We start from the raw sequence: 23,484 nt of genomic DNA, 5'->3' as shown, positions 1-23,484 counted from the left end.
CAACAATTTCCCACTCTCCTTTGCCACTTTCTGATTGGTTTCCTTCTGCTCCCTCATAATTCATAAAACATTCTAACTTCTTTGATTACCTTTTAATTTTTGAAGGACTATTTTTCCTCCTCTTCCCACCCTCTTGGTCCCTCACCTCTTTTCAAACTTTCATTTTTACGAAGGAGAGCCAAAATCTTAGCCTTGAAACCTATCGTAGGCATGCCCAACCTGTTGTTGTAAGCTTTAAGTTGCTTGAGGACTAATCCTTCAGACACGCCTCCTCCCTTGAAACCAAACCAAGACGTTCCCTCTCTTCCTTAGCTGTCGCACTCACTGCAGCTTCTTTTGGCCTTGCCTCAACCTCTTCAAACTCCATTAAGGTGTCATCCACCAAAACCATCGTTAAAGGGCCACTACCCTCTCCTAAGTGAGCAACTTTACTGCCCAACTTACATCCCTTCAAACCAAGACCATCCCTAGAAAGAGAAAACAAAGCTGCTCAATTTTTGAATGAAGAGGTAGAGAGCCAAGGAAAACTAAGGTGCGTTGTTGCTTCTGCCATGAGTGCCTTGTCAGTGCTTGTGGGGTGAACCGCCAACAATGAGAGCTTCAATGCGTCGTCCATGTGTTATGTATAGATGAATTTGACTCTATCAACAATTTTTTATTTTATTTCATTCTTCCTGATGGTCAGGTAATTTTGTCAAAGTACGTGAGATCTTTTTTGTTAGTTCATTTGTTTCATTTTTTTCATTTTATAATGCTTTTGAAAACTTTATGTAACAGAGTTTGGAAGATGAGATTGTGAGCGAGACTGTCCTGAGATTAGCAAGTTTGCAGTCCTGGCTTAGTCTGTCATATGGTCGATTCCAGGTAGGGTCTTTATGTTTTTTTTTTCCCTCTGCCTTCAAAGTAGAAGAAATTATTTTTGGACCTTTTCTTTTGAATTTGGTGTATGATTTGCTTGTCTTATTTGTAGATGGAGCTTTGTCTTAATACAGATTTGATCAAGAAATGGAAAAGGATGATTAAAAGAGAGGCTAAAGAGGCCATGAAACAAGGAGACCCTTTTGACCCCTCAACTATGCTTGAAGCAAAGTTTTTGAGAAACATCATTGAAGAGTTTCTGGAGGTACCTTTCTTGCTAAACTAAAAAGTAGTTGTTTTGGCTATTATCCCAAGTACACTAGATTTCAAAAAGTTGTTCCATCAAGTTTTCTTATGTTACCAGGTATTAGATTCCAAGGTTTTTTCCCATAGCCATGGTGATGATGAAGATAATGAACTTGTTGATGCTATTGGTTTTGAAAAAGTTAATGATGCCTGCATATTGTATTGTGAGAGATTTATGGAATTTCTTATTGATTTGCTGAGCCAATTGCCGACAAGAAGGTATAATTGCATGCCCAAATTTTGATCTTCTATTCTAGCTTTTCGAGTTGGCAAATTCTATTTTTATTTGATTTCAGTCGTATGCATTGACATGGATGGTAAGTTTGGTTTTAATTGGATATAAGCTTATAGTTTGAAAAAAGGGTAACACCTTGTCTTCTTCCTCTTTTCCTTTTTATTTTCTTTCCTATTACATTGTGTAGCCCAGATGCTTAGTTTACAAATTTGCTGTAGAAGTAGAAATAATAGGTGCTATGTTGCTTTATTGTACAGTTTGTGATCTTAAATTCATGTCAGGAATTGGCTCTTTGCCTCTGCACAATATCCTTTTTATCAGGAAATGAATACATTTAATCTATCCAATTTACCCATTTTGACTAAAGCCCATTAACTCTAAAACTGAAAACAGGAAATGCCAAATTAAAAATCATAGGACATAGGCCTTGTTAATGTCCAAGGTAGAAATCACACTGGACCTCGAACTTTTGACTTTTCAGTCAATGGCCCATTGTCAAGGAGTATGGCGTGTATAATTTGCGTACTCTTCAAAAGGCTTTTTGGTACTCGGAAGTCACATTGTCTACTACTTTTTTGAGCTTATTTTCCAGAATCTTTGCCAATAGCTTGTATAAAACTGCCAACAAAGTGATAAATCTGAAATATTTAATTTTTTCCTACCATCTTTCTTAGTGATTGGCACCAGGAATGTGGCGTTCAAACTCGTCTTAGAAGTACCATGAGAGTAGAACTCATGCAAAAAATCCAGAATATCTGTCTGAATAACACCCCAACAGTTTTGCCAAATTGCTAGGGTAAATCCATCTGTGCATGGAGCTTTGTCCCCAATGAACTCATCAAGTGCCTTGCAAACTTTTATCTTCACAGAATGGCCTTTCCAAACCACTGCTGTCCTCTCCCCCCAACAACTTGAGATCCCCCTCTCAATGCCAATCCTCTTCCTTGGCTTAGAAGAAAGCCACTTGAAGAAATGAACAATTCCCTTCTTCAACTCGTCGTCATTGTTTCCAGGCAGTAGGAAGAAAACCTCAAACACTGCTCGTATATTTTATTGAACTGATTTACAAGCTGATTTATAGACTTAGGTATTATCTAAGTCCTCAATTTTAGGAAACCAGAAACATCCTAAAAACTAGGAGATTAATTTGAATTAATATCTAACTACTCTATGGATAAAACAAATTTAAAATAATTCAAATTAACTCAAGTATCCAAAGCTGTTTGGATAGTTTGAATTAATTCAAACTTTTTCATCTGATAATCTGATTTAGATAATCTCAATTATCTGAAAAAATCTCCACGACTCCCCCTGAAGCTGGGACAAAAATATTAAGTAGTCCCAGCTTGTCTCATAGCTTCTCAAATGCTGGTTTTTCAAGGGCCTTTGTTAGCAGATCTGCTGCTTGCTGTGCGGATGGAATGTACATCATGCAGATGGTTCCTTCTTCCAGTTTCTCTTTGATGGAATGACGGTTTACTTCAACATGCTTCGTTTAGTCATGATGAATGGGGTTATGAGATATGTTTATGGCAGCTTTATTATTGTAGTAGATCTTCATTGGCTGATGTGATGTAACTTTTAACTCTTCCAACAGCAGTTTTAACCAAAGTAACTCGCATATGCCTTGAGCAACAGCTCTAAACTCAGCTTCCGTGTTGCTTCTAGCCATGACATTTTGTTTTTTGCTTCTCCAAGTTACCAAGTTTCCCCATACAAAGGTACAATATCTAGAAGTTGATCGCCTATCGTCCACTGAACCTGCCCAATCGGCATCCGTATAAGCTTCTACTGTTTTTGCTTCATTTTTCGCGAAGTATAAACCTTTTCCAACCGTCCCTTTGAGATATTTTAGAATTCGGTACATAGCCTCCATATGTTCCTCGTATGGTGTATGCATGAATTGACTCACCACGCTAACTGAAAACACAATATCAGGTCTAGTGTGAGAGAGATAAATGAGCCTCTCCACTAAACGTTGGTACGTTTCTTTATCTACTAGGCTGCTGTTTTGGAATTCTGTCAATTTTAAATTCGGATCCATTGGAGTATCAACCAGTTTGCACCTCATCATTCTGGTTTCCTTTAAAAGATCCAAGGTATACTTTCTTTGAGAAACATATATACCTTTCTGATATCTAGCCACTTCCATGCCGAGAAAGTACCTCATCAATCCAAGGTCTTTTATCTCAAATTCCCTTTCCAATTTCTCCTTTAAATCTTCCATCTCCTGTTTGTCATCTCCTATAAGGATGATATCATTGACATAAACAAGGAGAACTATGATCTTACCATCTTTGTGTTTGTAAAACACGGTATGGTCCGTTTGAGCTTGTTTGTACCCCATTTGTTTGATTGTCTTAGTAAATCGATTGAACCAGGCCCTTGGTGATTGTTTCAGTCCGTAAAGAGATTTTTTCAGTTTACACACCTTTCCATCTTTCCTTGCCACATCAAAACCTGGTGGTAATTCCATATATACCTCTTCTTCTAGATCATAGTTAAGGAAGGCATTCTTTACATCTAATTGTTGAAGCTGCCAATCATTGTTTGTTGCTAGAGAAAGCAAGACCCGGATGGTGTTTAGCTTAGCTACAAGTGCGAATGTCTCTTGATAGTCCACCCCATACATTTGAGTGAATCCTTTTGCAACTAGCCTTGCCTTGTACCGTTCAATCGATCCATCCGAATTGTATTTTACTGTGAACACCCACTTGCAACATACTGGAATTTTTCCTTCAGGCTTTTTTTTTCCAAATCCCATGTTTCATTTTTTTTCAAGAGCATGTATTTCGTCTTCAACTGCCTTTTTCCACTTTGGTTCCTTCAAAGCTTCTTGTATTGTTCTCCGAATATCAACACCTGCTAGATTAGTTGCTAAAGCTTGAAGAGAAGGTGATAAATGATCATATGAGACAAAATTTGACATTGGGTGTTGAGTGCAGGTTCTCACACTTTTCCTCAATGCTATGGGTACATCAAGCTCATCGATATTAAGGTTTGTAGGGGATGAATGTATACCTGAATTCGGTTTAGACAAGTGACCATGTTGAAGGTTCACCGAATTCTCTACTCCTTTTGAAATATTTCTCCGTGAATAAACACGTAACTCAGGTTGTAGCTGCAAATCTCCCCTTGTCGTTGATGTTGAGGGTTTGTTGTGCATAGTCATCATTGGCCGGGATGGACTGGAAGACTCAGGTAAGCTGATTTGTGGACTGGACAGTGAATTTGGTGGTGGTTCAGGTTATGGTATCAGCAGCTTTGGAATTTCTGGAGTTTCTGGTCGATTTAAGGATTGTGGTGATGCTGGTATACCTACAGAAGATGGAACAGAAGGCAGTGTTTCTGATTGATTTGGTGATGTTGGTATACCTGCAGAAGGTGGAACAAAAGGCAAGGGTGCTGGTATACCTGTAGAAGGTGGAACAGAAGGTAGCGTAACATTCCAAAAAATTTCTTCACCTAAGTTCTCCCTCTGAAGGTAATTTTTGGTGTAAAAGGGTTGATTTTCAAAAAATGTAACATCCATAGAGACAAAATATTTTCGTTTTTCTGGACAATAACATCGATATCCCTTTTGAGTGGTAGAATAACCAAGAAATACACACTTAAGTGCTCTAGGTTCCAATTTGCTACGGGTAGGGTCATGAATGTGGGATAAATGAGGTACAACCGAATATTTTTAGTGGAAGAGAGGTGAAGGTTCGTGTATGTGGGAAACAAGATTGAAAGTTTTTTAAAGGTGCTTGGAATTCCAAAACTCGAGAAGGCATACGGTTGATCAAATAACAGGCCGTAAGAATTGCATCCCCCCAAAAGGTTTTAGGTACATTGGCGGTGAACATTATGGAACGGGCTACTTCAAGAAGATGGTGATTTTTCCGTTCGGCAATCCCATTTTGTTGGGGACTGTGACTACAATAACTCTGGTGTATGATCCCATTTTGTAACAAATATTTTCCCAAAATTGTATTAAAGTATTCACCTCCATTATTGGTACGAAAAACTTGTATTTTTGAGTTAAACTGGTTTTGGACCATTAGATGAAAAATTTTAAATGTTTGTTTAGTTTCTGATTTGTATTTTAGCAAGTAAACTCAACAAACCTTGGTGTGGTCATCAATAAAAATCACAAACCATTTTTTTCGGTGACAATATGAACTCTGGAAGGACCCCAAAGATTGCTATAAATCAAGGCAAAATGTTTCGAAGGTTTGTATGGATGAGAAGGAAAAACAGAACGTTGGTGTTTTGCTAATTGACAAACTTCACATTGAAACAAAACATTTTTCTTGAACATGGAAGAAAACAAATCTTTTAGATAAGGAAAATCTTTTAGATAAGGAAAACAGGTTCCAAATTTGACTTGCAACCTACTGTCTATTAGTAAACTTATATGAGATCTTAACTGTGTTGCAAAATTCTCACACTCTACATGTACCTTTTAGGACTTGACTATGGAGAGGACGATTGGCAATGCTAGGGAACACGGAGGACTATACTATCTTGAGAAAGAAGACTTCATAAATAAACAAGCTCAAACAATCGGTTGTAAAGCTTCTAGTTTGTCTAGAAAACAAGAACTAATGTTGTGGCATTGTAGGCTAAGCCACCCCAATTTTCCTTATCTAAAAGATTTGTTTTCTTCCATGTTCAAGAAAAATGATTTGTTAGACAAACTTCACATTGAAACAAATCATTTTTCTTGAACATGGAAGAAAACAAATCTTTTAGATAAGGAAAATTGGGGTGGCTTAGCCTACAATGCCACAACATTAGTTCTTGTTTTCTAGACAAACTAGAAGCTTTACAACCAATTGTTTGAGCTTGTTTATTTATGAAGTCTTCTTTCTTAAGATAGTATAGTCCTTCGTGTTCCCTGGCATTGCCAATCGTCCTCTCCATAGTCAAGTCCTGAAAGGTACATGTAGAGTGTGAGAATTTTGCAACACAGTTAAGATCTCGTGTAAGTTTACTAATAGACAGTAGGTTGCAAGTCAAATTTGGAACATGTAGTACAGAACGGAGAATCAAATTTGGGCCAATCTTGATTGTACCCATGCTTGCAACCGTTGATAGGGAACCATTTGCAATTTTAACCTTAAAATTTCTTAGACTGGATGTATAAGTTGAAAACAAATTTGCACATCCTGTCATGTGATCTGTTGCACCCAAATCAATAATCCATGATTCTTGTCTTTGTGTAACACCATTCAAAGCAAATGAAAAGTACCTTTTTGAGCTAATAGTGATGTACTCGAATTATTTGGCAATGATGTTGGTGTCAACAATTTGTAGAGCTGTTCCATTTGTTCCTTAGTAAGAGAAACACTAACTTTGCTATCGTTTGGCTTAGGACTCGGTTTTGTTGCAGTCTGATAACCTTTTGGACCAGATTTGTTGACTCTCTCCTTCCAATTGTTGGTTTTCCATGTATTTTCCAGCAAGTGTTGTGGGTATGATGGGAATGTTGATAGTGATCGCACCATAGCCGATTTCCCCTCTGATTGCTGTGAGAATCTCCTTTGCTTGCCGAGTTTGAACCATGAACAGCTAGGGTTGAGTTGTCTGATGTGGGTAGTGGTTTCTGTTCTCGAAGCATGACACGTTTACAACACTCTTCTCTCCTCACTTCTGCAAAAATCTCATCAATTGAGGGTAGTGGTTTTGTTCCAAGCAGTTGTCCTCAAACCTCATCCAACTCCTTGTTAAGTCCAGCAAGGAAATCAAATATTCGTTCTTTATCGACCATTTTCTTGTATCTTTCACCATCCTCGGCAGAACTCCACACACAATCATTAAATATATCTATTTCTTGCCACAATTTGTTGAAAATATTGAAGTACTATATTACATCCATATCACCTTGTCTCAGATTTCGAACTTTGTTTCTTAGTTTGAACATTTGAGTTGAGTTTTCAAGGTTTGAAAAAGCACGATTTACAGCGTCCCAAAGCTCCTTTGTAGTTGAGTAATACACGTAATTTTCGCCCATGTTTTCTTCCATTGAGTTCACAAGCCATGCCATAACAATTGAGTTGTTGGCATCCCAGGTATGAAACGTAGGATCAGTCTCCTTTGGCTTCTGTATTGTGCTATGGAGATACCCAATCTTCCTGCATCTGTGAATAACCATTTGAGCAGCCCTCGACCATTAAAGGAAATTTTTGTCATTAAGCTTATGAGTAGTTATTTGAACGGATGAGTGATCAATAGCAATGGGGACAATTGTAGAGGCTGACTGAGAAGGTTTCGAAGACACCTTTGAGTCGTTGCCCTTGCTTGTCCCTGTCATGGTAGTTTTTACCATGGTATTTTCTTCAACTACACAGCCTGCTTTGATACCATGTTTCCACGCAGTAGGAAGAAAACCTCAAACACTGCTTGTATATTTTATTGAACTGAATTACAAACTAATTTATAGACTTAGGTATTATCTAAGTCCTTTATTTTAGGAAACCAGAAACATCCTAAAAACTAGGAGGTTAATTTGAATTAATCTCTAACTACTCTATGGATAAAACAAATTTAAAATAATTCAAATTAACTCAAATATCCAAATCTGTTTGGATAGTTTGAATTAATTCAAACTTCTTCAACTGATTTGGATAATCTTAATTATCTAAAAAAATATCCAACAGTCATCAGAACACCAAGAGCCCTCAATCGTCATTCTGCCTATGAAGTTGGATTTTCTATGGAGCATGGACCACCTTTTGAAAAAAAATCTGGTGTTTCTACCTATTTCCTTCAGATAAAGGGCATGAGATTTTTGTCTTCAAGATGTTTCTTCCGTCACAGCCAGCTTGTTGGGTTTTTTAATTCTTGAATTTCTGGTTTCCTGCTTATGAAGAGATAAGCCACCCTTTGTTTCTTTTTCGTCCAATGTACTTATGGAGTCCAAAGCACCAACTTTGTGGATAGCAATATTACCAAATACTTCCTTCTTCATTGCATCATATCCTCTTTAAGAGTTTCTAGGCCACTCTCTTCAGGTTTGCTTGCAAACCACACATCATGGCATGAGCTGCGGCATTATATCATGGTATGGGCCATGACACGAGTTGTGGCAAGGGTTATGACATGGGCTATGACATGAGTCATGGCACAGATTGTGGCATGTGTGACACATTACAACGTGGGTCATGGCACAAGTTATGACACATGTTGTGACATGTATTACACAGTGTTTTAAAAGGCTATTGAGGCTTATGCCTTGAGGCAAGACTCTACAAAAACCTTGAGGTTATAGCCTTAAGATAAGGCTCTACGAATTAGGCTTGAGACTATAGCCTTAGGGTAATTGAGGCTTATGCCTCACCCTGTCGAGGCTTACAGGTTTGAGGCTATAGCCTCAAGGTTGTTGAAGCCTAAATCTCAAAGGGTTTTTCGTCTCTATGGACTTTTAGTATACATTCTATTAGAGGTTTATGCCTTGATATTCAATGAATTTTAATGGGTTCTATATACTTTTGTGTGCTTTTGATATAGATTTCATGATTTTTGTATTTGATCTCAACTTGCTCGAACCTTTAATGAAATAAGGGTTTAGTTGACTTCCAATTAACCTTTTAAATGAAATAGAAAAAGAGTGATTGAGAAGAAAGAATAGGGAAATTGTTGATTGTCCTAGTGTTTAATCTCATATATAATCATTATCTTATCATTGATAGATAAGAAAAATTACCATTGCAATTGGTGGATGACGAAGAAGAATGGGTGGATATTGTCACTAATGGGGACCTTAGAGGATCTTACTAGACAATAATGCTGAAAATTTATTTGATGAAACCATGGGAGCTAAATTTTATACAAGAGAAAATTAAATTAAATTAGAAACTATTAATAATGACAAATAATTAATTTTATCATTATGAAGTTTGTCTTTTTTATTATTCAATTTTCTTCTGACTTTGAGTTTTTTTTTTATTTTTTTTACAATTTTATTATTATTCAATTTTCTTTTGACTCTGAGTATTTTTTATATTTTATTTTTGATAATTTTATTAGTTGATGCCTCATTCTGCCTTTAGGCTTATGCCTTGCCTCATTTTGGCAAAATGCCTCAAAATCACCTTTAGCCTTTTAAATCATTAGTCACGCATTATGACACAAGTGGTGGCACCCATCATGGTATATAGCAGACTCCCCAAGTCATAGCTACACTACCAATCAACCACTAACTCCTTGAACCCTTCCTCCTTAAGTTGTATGTTCTCAAATCTGAAGGGATATTTTCCTTCTTTCAAGCCTCCAATATCAAGAGGATAGGGTAATGAGCCTTGGCAAAATGCTCTGAATCACATTGGAAACTGATCTTCCCAATCTAAAGAAATAATGAAACAATCAAGACGGGACAGAACTTGACCATCTTGGTCACCATTCTAGGTAAACTGCCAACCAATCAGGAGATCAATCAAATTGCAATCCTCAATAGAGTTACTTGAGCTTCTTATTGTTTTTTTTTTGATAGATAAACAAGAATTGTATAACAAGAGGCAAAAAAGCCACAAAACATGCAGGGAGTATACAAGGCAGCTAAGACCTCACATATAAGAAGAAATAAAGCCAAAAAACCTCACCAGCCCTTAATTGGAAGTTAATCACTCCAAAAAGCCTATAAGGGAGAGCGACTCCTCTCCAATATACAATCTTGCCTAACTCCATAAATTACAAACAAAAGAATTTTTGAGTTTCTGAAGTGCTAACACATCCCCCCTAAAGGCTAGTCTATTCCTCTCATTCCAAACCGTCCAAAAAATGTACAACGGGATGGACTTCCATATCTTTTTCCTTTTTTTTCCCTACAAAAGGGCTCCTCCAGCTAATTAAGACTTTTTTTACAGTTTCTGGAAAGACCCACTGAACACCAAACAAAACAAGGACGATATTCCATAGAACTCTGACCACTGTACAGTGTATAAAAATATGATTTACAGTTTCTTCTTCACAACCACACAAAAAGCAACAATTAGGGAGCTGCCACCCTCTTTTCTGGAGCTTGTCTAGAGTAAGTACCTTCCCCCACGTAGCCTCCCAAGCGAAGAACGCAATTTTGGTTGGAACTCTATCCACCAAAATGCAATTTTTCGGGAAGGCGGTGACAATGGGGTTGACCAATGAGCTGTACGCTTCCTTGACTCTGAACTGCCCGTTTCTTCCTCCCTTTCAAGAGATTGAGTCTTCTTCCAAGGTAAGCTTGCGACCCCTCAATACATGGAGCAAGTTACCTACCATATCCAATTCCCAGTCATTAAAATCCCTAAGAAATCTTAGATTCCATCCTCCTTGACCGAAATTCTGGTCCCACATCTCCTCCACCGTTGCGTTCCTATGTACAGAGCCATGGCAAAAAGATGAGGGAAGCTTTGGGACAGGGTTGTACATCTGCACCAATGATCAGTCTAGAATCTGATTTTGGTGCCATTTCCAACTATGAACACCATATTATCCCAGCACCAATCAGTTTCCTTTAAGATCTCCTTCCAAACCCCTACTCCAAACGCCCCAATAGCCTTCTTTGTCCTCCAACCAAGACCTTTTTGCCCATATTTCGCCAAAATCACCCGCTTCCAGAGATTTTCCTTATCACAAGCAAATCTCTATATCCATTTGCCAAGCAAGGCTTTGTTCACCATTATTGTGGTCATGGGGCAATCTGCTCTGTATTGAAGTGCCCTCCAATGCACAATGGTCATCCCATAAACTTCTAATAGCTCTTAACTCTTAAAAGAGAAAGAACTTTCTTTCAGTATCCTGGTCATAAACACCTGAAAAAACCGAACAAACACCATCTTCACAGTTTCTGAACCTTCATTTTAGAGAGAAAGCCCCTGTTTCCATCTCCAGCATCTCCAAAATTCTGCTGTCCCAGAAAACTGCAGCACTTTCTGATGCCCCCTTGCATCAATGGGTCTTCACTTCACCAACACACTCTCAACTTCTGATCACCTCAGTTGACATGAACTCTTAGTTTCTTTCTATTGAAATTGAAATTTTGTAGGGTTCCCTTTTCCATCTTCCAAAATTTCTAGTTTCTTTCTCCATGAAACTGCTTGTCCAATTTCATTTTTCACCATGTGTTTCTATGCCTGAGCAGACACAAGTCTGAGAATTTGATGTTTGTTTGAGATTAGACCATTAAATTGTGATTTATTTTTATTTTTATTTTCTGTTTTCTTTGATATGTAATTTTTTTGATACATAACATTGAACTTCCACCTTCCCACTGCAATCCCTTGCTACTTGAGCCAAGAGTCATTATTTTGGTTCTTTTTCTTCTTTGTTTCTTCAATTAAAATTGATAATGATACTATGTAAGTGTGTTAGAGAATGACATTGATGTTGAATGTCATCATCTTTTAACCACTCTTTGCAATAGACATGCATTTCACATTTCTATGCATATATAAACTTTTTATCTATATATTTTTCAATATGTGAAAAAGCATGTGATATGTGATATGATACATGAAGGATCTCTTTAACACAGTTCACGTATTGTCATGAGGTTTGGGGAAAATTTATTGTGTCCATCTAGTTAGCCCAAAAAATTTCCATTAGAAGTATATTTTGTGAAAACGAAGAAGCAAGCGTAAGACAAATTTTAGGTGAATTACCTGAAATTGTGAAGGGATGTTTGCTGTCCTTTTCTCCCTTCCACTTCCTTTTGGAAATGATAAACATTCCTGATGATTCATTTGTGATTTGGTTGATTTAGTTGTTGCCAAAAGTTATTAAATGCTTTCATACTAAAAAAAGATGGATGTTTCCTATCCACAATGATCAAGGGATGCTTTCTGCCCTCCTTTTCCCTTCTCTTTCTTAATAGTCAGGTTTGTTTTGTTTTTTAATTCCTTTTTCTCATTTTCATACAGATATCTGAGACCTATTGTATCAGATGTGGCTGTGGTTGCCAAATGTCATTTGAGTGCTCTTTATACTCATGAAAAGGGGAAACTCTTTGCACAATTGGTTGACTTGCTTCAGTTCTATGAAGGTTTTGAGATTAATGATCATGTAGGAACACAACTGAATGATGATGAGGTACTTCAATCTCATTATGACCGTCTCCAGTCTTTCCAGTTACTTGCGTTTAAGAAGATTCCCAAGGTATGTTCATTAGTAGGAGTTATTTACAAAGATATTCACTTGAAAAGAGCTGCTCCTTGATTAAAATACAATTCATGAATTGGAACAATTTAAATATATATATTTTTTTCATTTTAATTTGTGTCTCAATTGCCATTCTCATTGGTCCTTGTAGTTGCGAGAACTTGCACTGGCCAATATTGGTGGAATTCATAGGCGTGCTGATCTCTCAAAGAGGTTGTCTGTACTTTCTCCTGAAGAGTTAAAAGACTTGGTCTGCTGTAAGGTCTGTAAACTGACTGATTGACAGGTTTATTTTAAAGTGCTAACATTTTGAAATCAGATCCTTCTGTTTTGCTGTAATAGATCTTTTATTTTTTGTTTATATAGGTGTTTCTTAGGTATGATTCAAAATTGATTTTTATTAACCTTGCTATGCTTTTATTTTCTAGCATTTTTTTCTTGATTATTTCATTCTGAGGTTTTTATTTATGTGCAGTGTGTAACTAATGCAAATGTATTTTATTGCTGAATGATTACTCTTTTAAGAATTGATTCTCTTCTCTCTTAAACTAAATATGGGCATTAACAAATATAGGGGGCGTGTACACTCATGCTTGTATTCTCTTACCTAAACATATATAAACCTTGTCCAGTCACTCATTATGTTCCATTATCCTAAGACTAAATGAACTTGTAAAAGTATGACGGTGAGTAGGTATGCAATGTAGTTTTCTTGCAAGTGGTGTATGGACAACCTTTTTACGAAGTGCAGGATTTTGTTTGGTGGTTGACATACTAGAACAGTTGTACGAGTCACTAGAATCTAGTTTCCTCTTTTGTCATCTCTGTTATTAGTTGGTTCCAAGAATTTGCTTTTGGGATTTAAGGGGTGGTCTAATATTGAGAGTCTTTCTTGGAAGGGTATTGGGTTATTCATACCCCAGTTTTTGCATTTTGAGACGACAATTGTTTGTTTGATAATTGATGGTGGGTAGGACTTCCTTAAAAATGCTGCTCAGAGAATCCCCTAGGCTCTTCTTTTTTAGTTTGGCAGTGTGATCTCCAAGTTGTAGAATGCTTTTGTAGAGGGTAAGACAAATTCTTAATGCGGTGCTAATAGAAAATGAGACCGTAATGTCACAGACATAGTTTTTTCCTAAGCTCGTGCAATACTTAGACAAGTTAAGACACTTGATCTTGCTAAGTCAGCCTTACTCCCGATGCTTAGTTTGCTACGCTAAGATGCACTCGACTTAGAAGTTTTAGAGGGTGTAGTAGGCAACACTTAAAGAATGGAAGCTTTATTGCTTAAAGGAAGCTTTACAAGTGCTTTGGGAACTCATTTACTTGTTAGGAAGTGATTTGGGTGGTTTTTGGGTGGTGCCTTGGCCAAATGAGGGCCTCACCTATTTATAGGCACCTTAGGAAGTTTCTGGAACCTTGGGGGGTTCCTTACAAATCAAGGAGATTCTAGAACACCCTAGACAGTTCTATGTACAAGCCTATGTACAAGAATATACAAGAGATCTCTAGAATTCTCTAGAAAGCCTTGGACTCCTCTCATAGCCAAGTGTAGAGATGTGTGGACATCTCTAGCCCTCTCTAGAAGCTTCCATACTCTTCCACTTTGTAGCTAAGTGTAGATGTCTCCAATGGTCTCTAAAAGCTTCTCACCTCCTATATAAGCCCATGAGGAGGGTCATTTGAAGCATCTTGTGACGCTAAACTCTATGTTGCAGAGCAATGCATGTGGAGTCTTGTGTAAGTTGGACATTGAAAAGGCATATGACTCTATTATTTGGAATTCTTGATCTCTGTTCTTGAAAAGATGAATTTTGGTTAAAAACGGGTAGGACAGAATAAATGGTGCTATCCTTTGCAAGGTTTTTCGTGATTGTTAATGGCTTAGAAAATCTCTAAGGCTCTTCTTTTTTAATTTGGCAGTGTGATCTCCAAGTTGCAAAAAGCTTTTTTAGAGGGTAGACGGATTCTTGATGTGGTGCTAATAGCAAATGAGACCATAGACTATGTTGAAGATCAATGCATGTGGAATCTTGTGCAATTTAGATATTGAAAAGGTGTATCCTGTTAATTAGAATTTCTTGATCTTAGTTCTTGAAAAGATGAATTTTGGTTGGAAATGGGTAGGATGGAATAAATGGTGCTATCCTTTACAAGGTTTTCAATGATTGTTAATGGCACCCCTTCAAGTTTCTTCCAAAGCTCTAGAGGTTTGAGGAAAGGGGACCCTTTGTCTCCCCATTTATTTGTTGTTGTAATGGAGGCCCTTACCTCAAGAGAGCTAAGGAGGGTGGTTATCTTATGAGAGTTAGGGTGGGGGGAGAGGTGGTAAAGGGGAGGAGGTGTCTTATTTGTTGTTTGCAAACGACACTCTTGTTTTTTGAGAGGCTTCTTAAGATTATATGGTTCATTTAAGCTGGTTGTTCATGTGGTTTGAAGCTTTATTAAGGTTGAGAATTAACTTGGATAAGTGTGAGCTGATTCCAATTGGTAGAGTGGATCATGTTTTAGAGTTAGGGTGCAAAGGAGGCAAACTTCCATCTACTTACCTAGGTCTATCTCTAGGTGCTCCCTTTAGATCAGTGACAATGGAAGAGAGGTTTTGCAAAAGACTCAATGTGAAAAAGGCAATACATCTCTAATTGGGGGAGGCTTACGTTGATCAAAAGTACTTATTATATATTTTTTTTTGTCTTTATTAGTATTTTGAGGAAAGTCATATTGAGGCTAGAGAAAATTTAAAGGGATTTCCTTTAGTGAGGTGGTGCGTTGGAGATAAAGATGCATCTTATGAAGTGGTTGACAATGTCCATGGAGAAGAGTAAAGAAAGGGAGAAAAAAGGAGGGGGGGAGGTGGTTAGGTATTAGGCTTCAAGGCACTTTTGTGCAAATGGAATTGGCGGTATGAAACTAAAAGAGGAGCCTTTTGGAATCAGATCATTAGTGGAAAATATGAGGAGGAAGAGGGAGGATGATGGTCTCATTAAGTGAGAGTTGGGTATGGGGTCAAGCTTTGGAAATTTATTAGGAAGGAGTGGAATAACTTCTGCTGTAGTTCTTCATTTGTGGTGGGTGATGAGTGGAGGGTGAAGTTTTGGAAGGATAAATGGTGCTAGGATGAATCGTTGTGTATTTCATTCCCTTCTTTATATGCCTTAGTTGTTTCAAAGAGGTGTGGGTTGTGGATCTATGGGTTCAAACAGGGGAGGGACGTCATTGGAACCTTTATTTTGTCTAGACCTTTAAATAATTGGGAATTGGACATTGTAGAGTATTTATTTTCAAGGTTACAAGGAGATGTGGTTGATAGTGCAGGGGAAGACAAGGTGGTGTGGATGAACTTCAAAAACAACAAGTTTTTAGTTAAGTATTTATATGCCATATTGGAACCAGGGGATCAATTTCCTTTCCAATGAGTGTAATTTGGAACTCTCGGGTGCCTTCTAAAGTAAGTTTTTTTGCATGGGAGGCTAGTTTGGGAAAGGTTTTGATAATAGATCAGCTTCAGAAAAGAGGGTGGTCATTGGTCAATAGATGTTTTAAAGACATGGAAGAATCCAAAGATCACATCCTCCTCCGTTATGCCAAGGTCAGGGTCCTTTGGCAGTTGTTTGCTCTTTTTGGTAGTCATTACGTGCAAGCTACTACTATTAAAGAGTCTCTCTTAGGGTGGTATGGTCTCTTTGTGGGTAAAAGACACAAGAAGATTTTGACAACTGCTCCTTTTGTGTATCTTTTGGACTGTATGAATAGAAAGGAATCAAAGGTCATTTTCTAATGGGGAGCATTTAGATTAAGATTTGAACAACTCTTTTCTTAAAAATTTGTTTTCATGGGTGAAGATGTACATAGATATAGGTTCTGTCTTTATTAGATTTTATAGATTGGTTGAGTTCTTGTTAGGGGAGGTAGTTGTTTTTTGTGTTCTCTTTTGTTTGAAGTGCTTTTAGGTGCTATTTGTATACATCCTATGTACTTTGGAGCGTTATCTTTTGGTGCTTTTTAATATATTTGCATTATTTGCTTATAAAAGGTCTACTTATGAATTGTGTCACAAAATCTTCTGCAAAATTGCCGGCTATCATGATTTCTTTTTTTATTTTTCCTTTTGCTTTGTTCGTCCCCTTACTTCTCATCCCTGCCTCTCTTTGTCCCTTTGCCCATATGTTCATGTATGTGAATTTATTGTTGTAACATGTAAACTCAGCATATTTTAAATTCTCTTGGTTGATATTTTCCCCTTCTTTCAGCTAAAATTGGTGTCAATGGAAGATCCCTGGTCAGAAAGGGTTGATTTTCTTATTGAGGTCATGGTATCCTTTTTTGAGAAGCAACAGTCTCAAAAAGAAGCTATAAATGCTCTTCCACTTTATCCGAATGAGCAGATCATGTGGGATGAAAGCCTTGTACCAAGTATCAACTACTCTGGGGAAGGGTGTCTGGCTCTCCCAAAACTTAATCTACAATTTCTAACGCTTCACGATTATCTTCTGAGAAATTTCAATCTCTTCCGTCTTGAATCAACATATGAGATTCGTGAAGATATTCAGGAGGCTGTACCCCATCTCCTTGCCTACATCAATCATGAAGGAGAAACTGCTTTTCGTGGTTGGTCAAGGATGGCTGTGCCAATTAGAGAATTTAAAATTACTGAAGTTAAGCAACCAAACATTGGAGAAGTCAAGCCATCATCTGTGACTGCAGCAGTTACTTTCAGTATTTCCAGTTATAAAGCGCGAATGAGATCAGAATGGAATGCCCTTAAAGAGCATGATGTTTTGTTTCTACTCTCTATTCGTCCTTCCTTTGAGCCATTAAGTGCAGAAGAAGCTGCAAAGGCTAGTGTACCCCAAAGGCTTGGTCTTCAATTTGTACGTGGATGTGAAGTTATCGAGATCCGTGATGAGGAAGGAACTCTTATGAATGATTTCACTGGGAGAATTAAACGAGATGAATGGAAGCCTCCAAAAGGTGAACTGAGAACTGTGACTGTTGCTCTAGATACGGCACAATATCACATGGATGTCGGTGATATTGCAGAGAAAGATGCAGAAGATGTATATGGGACATTCAATATATTGATGAGGAGGAAGCCCAAGGAAAACAATTTCAAAGCCATTTTGGAATCCATAAGAGATCTTATGAATGAAACTTGTATTGTTCCTGACTGGTTGCACAACATATTTCTCGGTTATGGGAATCCATCTGCAGCTCAGTGGACAAATATGCCTGATCTTCTGGAGACGGTGGATTTCAAAGATACTTTCCTTGATGCGGACCATTTGAGAGAGAGTTTTTCGGATTATCAGGTTGATCTTATTTTGACGTTTTTGATTTTGTGAAGTTACTTATGTTTGCTTGTATCTTCCACAATTTCATGAACTGTAAAAATGGTAATCTTATAACTTTTCGCTGTATTTCTTAAGGTTCAATTCATAAATCCGGATGGTACTGAAAATTTGCATCCGAGGCCCCCTTTTCGAATTAGGCTCCCCAGAACGCTGAAAGGAAACATCCACGCTCTTCCAGGGAATAAAAAGTCCTCTACAGCTTCAATGAATGATGTCAGTATGGCGGATGCTGGTTCTGAGCAGGAAAAGCTTATTGTTGAGGCATATATTCCTCCTGACCCAGGTCCTTATCCTCAAGATCAGCCCAAACAGAACTCTGTCAGATTTACGCCCACACAGGTGCAAGACAACTCTTTTATCCATAATATTTACTTCATATATTTTGGAGGGATTTTATTCTGTGTATATCTGTGTATTATTATTTTTGGTGTCTTTTTTTTTTTTTTTTGATCAGAAACGAAGAGAAATATATTAATAGAAGGAAAGATACAGGAGAAAGAAAGAAAAAAGAAACAAAAGAAACCACTAGAAGGATGAGAGGTCCTTCCTACACAAACTGAACAACATAAAAACCCCCAACATTAGCTAAAAACAAAGAGAAACCCCCCTAAACTCAAACTTTTGAAGCGCAAACCTCACTCCAGTTGAGTTGTAACATATTTAAAGGAACTCCTCTAAAAGCTGCAGAACAAGAAGCCCAAAGAGAGGAATAGAACAAAATCAAATCCCATAACGTCTCTTCCGATCTCCCCTTATCCTCAAAAATCCTATTGTTTCGCTCTTGCCACACTATCCAAACCAAAGTAAGGCAAGCAACTTGCCAAAGAGTCTTGCCTCTTAAGGAGTTTCCCAAGCCTTTAAAAGCAATAACCAACATGTCCACAAACCTCCTTGGAGGGGCCCACACCAGCCCAGCTAGCTTGAACAACTTGTTCCAGAGTCTAATGGTAACAGGACAATGAAGAAAAAGGTGATCAATCGACTCTCCATTTCCTTTGCAAAGAATGCACCATTGAGGACAGAGGGACTTGTAGGGTCTTCTCAACTGCAACTTGTCATTGGTGTTCACCTTCCCATGAGCTACTAACCAAGCCAGTGCCTTAACCTTTGAAGGGGCTTTTGAACTCCACAAAAACTTGGCCGGAAGGAACAAAATAGGATTAGAGACTTTTGACAAGGCCAAGAAAAAAGATTTCACTGAAAACAAGCCTGAAGAAGACAAAGACCACGCTCTAGAATCTGCCAAAGAAGGAGAGAAACGCACTGAACTGAGGGAGGACATTAATCTCTGAAGGAGATCAATTTCTGAATCGGTAAGATTGCGGCGAAAATTTAAATTCCAAGCCAATGGAAAGGAATTGCCAAGGACATTTGAAACAGTGAAGTTTTTTACAGAAATAACTCTATAAAGATCAGCAAATTGCGAGCACAAAGATTGGTTACCCCACCAAAGATCTTCCCAAAAGCGAATTCTCTCCCCATTGCCCACCACTAGGCGAACAAAAGGGGAAAATTCCTCGAAAACTTGAGCAATAGCCTTCCAAGGACATCTGTGTGACCATTTAACCACCATGTTGGCGTCCCATCCATTAGGATGTGTCCCATATATACTCACTATAACCTTATGCCAAAGACCACTCCTTTCTCTAGGGAACCTCCAAAGCCATTTCCCTAAGAGAGCAATATTTCTCAAAGAAATCTTCCCAAAACCCAAACCTCCCAACTCCTTTGGTCTGCTAACAACCTCCCATTTGACAAGATAATCTTTCTTCCCTTCCCCTGCCCCAGACCACAAAAAATTCCTTTGCATCTTCTCAATCTTTGAAGCAAGTGAGGCTGGGATTTTAAATAGGGAGAGGAAGTAACTAGGGATGTGAGACAAACAAGACTGAATTAAAGTAATCCTCCCTCTCAAAGACAAATAGGCCTTTTTCCAACCATCCAACCTTCTCGAAATTCTCTCAACCACTGGGTCCCAAAAGCCTATTGTCTTTGGGTTCCCTCCCAAAGGAAGACCTAAATAAGATAAAGGCCACTCAGACACTCTGCAATCAAAAACCGAAGCCAGACTAGACAATAGCTCCTGCCTAGTGTTAATACCAACAATGGTGCTTTTCTCTAAGTTGATTTTTAAACCAGAAACTTGCCCGAAAACCAAAAGGATAATCTTGAGGTTTTGAAGATGTTCCACAGAGGCTTTAGAGAAAAAGATAGTGTCATCTGCAAATTGTAACAAAGACACTCTTGTCCTATCCCTCCCCACAGAAAAACCCTCAGTAATCCCAGTTTCCTCTGCTCTAAACAACAATCTACTTAGAACATCTGCCACTAAAGTAAAAAGGAAAGGAGAGAGAGGGTCTCCTTGTCTCAAACCTCTAGAAGCCTTAACCCAACCCTTTGCATTCCCATTAACTAGGATTGCAAAACTAGAAGAAGACAAACAGCCCCTTATCCACGATCTCCATTTCTGGCTGAACCCCTTCCTTTGAAGCACATGATCTAAGAAGCCCCAATCCACATGATCATAGGCCTTCTCAAAATCGATTTTGAAAACAATTCCTTCCTCCCCTGACCTTCTTTTCTCATCCACCACTTCATTGGCTATCAACACAGCATCTAAAAGGTTGGAATTAGCTTTAAATTTTAATCTATTCAAATGAGTGATGCCTTCAACTATTTGGGGTTAGCATCTGCAGTTTCTCTTTTGAATTATTTGTTAGTTAAATTGTTAAACTTTAGTCATTTATTAAGAATTTCCTATTCTCTATGATACCATAATTCCCATTCGGTTTGCTTGTTTTCTAAAGTGAATATTCTGCACATTGTATTTTTGTACCTCTATATGATTAGAATTCATAATTTTTTTTGTTCTTACCAAAAGAGGGAGAAGAAAAAAAATACTATGCTATGATTTCTTTAAATGAATTAAAATCAAACTTTAATTTTATATTATTGTAGGTATCTGACTGTCCTTGTTTAGGCATCGCTTCTACTAAATGGTAGATTTTATTGAAGTTGGAGAGGGAAAGAGGGTGTGAAGCGCTTCCATGACTGCTACACCAGAACAACTCTGATAGTAAACTGGAAACCACCATGACAGTCAAATTGGGGCCTAGAAATACAAACCAGCTCCTTATGAGAGACAGCTAAACTGACCAAAAAGTGCTATCTTCTCAATCATGATAATCTCCTACTAACTCCTCAAAAAGATTAAACATAAAAACCTATCAAACATGAGAAAAAAATTATATTTGAAGATAAGTGCCTTATAGTTTCTTTTAAGATAATCTGCTAATTATTCCTTATCTAATGTCTGATTGTAATTTACTTGTAAGGTTTAAAAGTTGTTGTTCTGGACTCTGGTCACTTTCTTCAGGTTTGCCCTCTGTATGATTGAACCCACAGGTACTGTATTGCGATTTCTTTGAAGAATAAGACCCAACTCATTAGTCCTCTTGTGTGTTAATGGTCTTTTACAATGTAAGGAACTAAAGAAAGAACTTTTCAGTGTGTTACCAGAGGGAACCCTTTTTTTTTTTTTTTTTTCCTGGTTTTCAATACTACTGATTGAGGTTGCTGGATGATATTGTGGTTTAAACATTTTGATTAGGGGTGCCAGTCGAGGGTTATGAGAAGGAGCTTTATTCTCTTCTTAGGAAATTGGGGTGTTAAGGGGAAAGAGTAAACCCTTGGCTTCATCAATCTAGAGTTCTCGATCAACTGCAATTGCTCACTGTCCATTGGAAGGAGGAAGGGGAGGGGTGCTAGGGTTTAACGGTTCAGGGGCATAGTTGGACACCTTCATTTTTTGGTCCTTGGTAGGGTTTTTTCTTTGGGGGTTGATTGAGCAGTTTTTATTTTTTATTTTTTGTTTTTATGTTAGGATGGTGGGTATTTGTTCTTCTTTTCTTTTCCCTTCCTTGCCTTTTGGCCTTTTCTATTTACTCCGTGTGTGCTTTGTTGCTCATTTCGACAAACACTTTTATTATATCTTGTTGATTTACCTATAAAAAAAAAAAAGATTACTAAAAGAAAGAACTTTTTTTTTTTTTTTTGGATTAGAAATGAAGAAGAATATATTAATAGAAGAACAGATACAGGAGAGATAAAAGAAACAAAAGAAAGAGAAAAAACCAAGGGAAGGATGAGAGGTCCTTCCTACACAAATTGAACAAAGAAGAAAACTCCCAACAATAGAACTCTAAAAACAAAGAGAAACCCCAACAATCTTCAAACTTTTGAAGCGTAAACCGCAATCCAGTTGAGTTGTAAAACATTTAGAGGAACTCCTCTAAAAGCTTCAGTACAAGAAGCCCATAGAGAAGAATAAAACCGAATCAAATCCCATAACATCTCTTCCGTTCTCCTTTTATCCTCAAAGATCCTATTGTTTCTCTCTTGCCACACCATCCAAATCAAAGTAAGGCAAACAATTTGCCAAAGTGTCTTGCCTCTTAATGAGTTCCCCAAGCCTTTAAAAGTAATAACCAACATGTCCTCAAGCCTTTAAAAGAAAGAACTTTTCAAACCCTTATCTGAGTCCTCCCCATGATCAAACAAAGAAGGATGTGATTAATGGATTGTTCTTCAATTTTACAAAGAAAACATCTATTAAGTAACAACTACCCTCTCCTTTGAAGTTGATTTAGGGTCAACACCTTTCCTCAACTAGCTTCCAAGGTGAAGAAACTTGCTTTAAATGGCACCCATGGATGCCAAATTACACCCATAAAAAAGGGAATGGAAGCCCCTCATTTTATTTGAAGCCCCTTACTGAAAAATTATCATTCCTCGAGTCTATTCATGCCACCTTTTCCTCCCCCTCATTATTCATTGACATTCCTTGTAACTTGGAAAATAATTCTTCTACAATGTCCAACTCCCAATCATTCAAATGTTTAGAATAACAAGAGTTTCAATGACCCTCTCACTTGTGTGGTGCCATAAAACTGCCACCCTAGCCCTTTTGATGTGGTTAAGGCATGTAAAGATGAGAAAGATATTCACAAGGGCTCATCTCCACATCATTTATCTTTCCAAAACTTCGCCCTCCTTCCATTACTCTCAAAAGGAAGTTCTACCATAAAAGGTGTCTCAATCCTTCCTAATAACTTTCCATAGCACGATCCCATACCAATCTCTCACTTCACAAGACTGCCACCCTCCATCTTTCTCCCTTGCTTCCCACTCGAAAGAACCGCTCACTAGTTATGGGTTGTTTTCAAAAGCTCCCCTTTTACTTGCATATTGCCAACTCCACTTGCACAAAAGAACCTTATTAAGCGAAGAAAGACATCTTATGCCTAATCCTCTTGTACCATTCTCTATGTAGAGAATTAACTACTTTTCTAGGTGCAATTTTTTCTCTAAAACCTCTTTTCCTCAAAGGAAATCTCTTTGAATCTTTTCAAGCCTCAATCTGACTTTCCTTGGAATACTAAACAAAGACAAAGTATATGGGTTGATTAAATGATGTGCTTCTGATTATGTAAGCTTTCCCCCTTTATAGATATATTGTCTTTTTCACATTGACAAACTTTTGCGAAACCACTCTTCCATCGCATCCTAGGTTGCTATTGATCCAAAAGGTGCACTCAAGGAAAGACCCATGTAGGT

General features: G+C 37.7%; 1 protein-coding gene across 3 annotated transcripts in view; it reads left to right on the top strand.

Moving 5' to 3' along the window:
- Positions 1 to 23,484, top strand: part of LOC117919898 (RNA helicase aquarius-like) — a 38,372-nt gene that overhangs the window by 7,890 nt on the left and 6,998 nt on the right. For all 3 annotated transcript variants that reach the window (XM_034837186.1, XM_034837185.1, XM_034837184.1), the window contains exons 4-10: positions 778 to 864; positions 971 to 1,123; positions 1,223 to 1,383; positions 12,280 to 12,514; positions 12,669 to 12,779; positions 16,768 to 17,826; positions 17,944 to 18,207. In XM_034837186.1, the coding sequence (XP_034693077.1) occupies positions 778 to 864; positions 971 to 1,123; positions 1,223 to 1,383; positions 12,280 to 12,514; positions 12,669 to 12,779; positions 16,768 to 17,826; positions 17,944 to 18,207 (2,070 nt within the window). The remainder of the gene's footprint in view (positions 1 to 777; positions 865 to 970; positions 1,124 to 1,222; positions 1,384 to 12,279; positions 12,515 to 12,668; positions 12,780 to 16,767; positions 17,827 to 17,943; positions 18,208 to 23,484) is intronic.

The sequence above is a fragment of the Vitis riparia genome, chromosome 8, assembly GCF_004353265.1.
Source record: "Vitis riparia cultivar Riparia Gloire de Montpellier isolate 1030 chromosome 8, EGFV_Vit.rip_1.0, whole genome shotgun sequence".
Classification (NCBI taxonomy): Eukaryota; Viridiplantae; Streptophyta; class Magnoliopsida; order Vitales; family Vitaceae; genus Vitis; species Vitis riparia.
The sequence above is the reverse complement of the archived record's forward strand: the minus strand, read 5'-3'. Positions and strand labels throughout refer to the sequence as shown.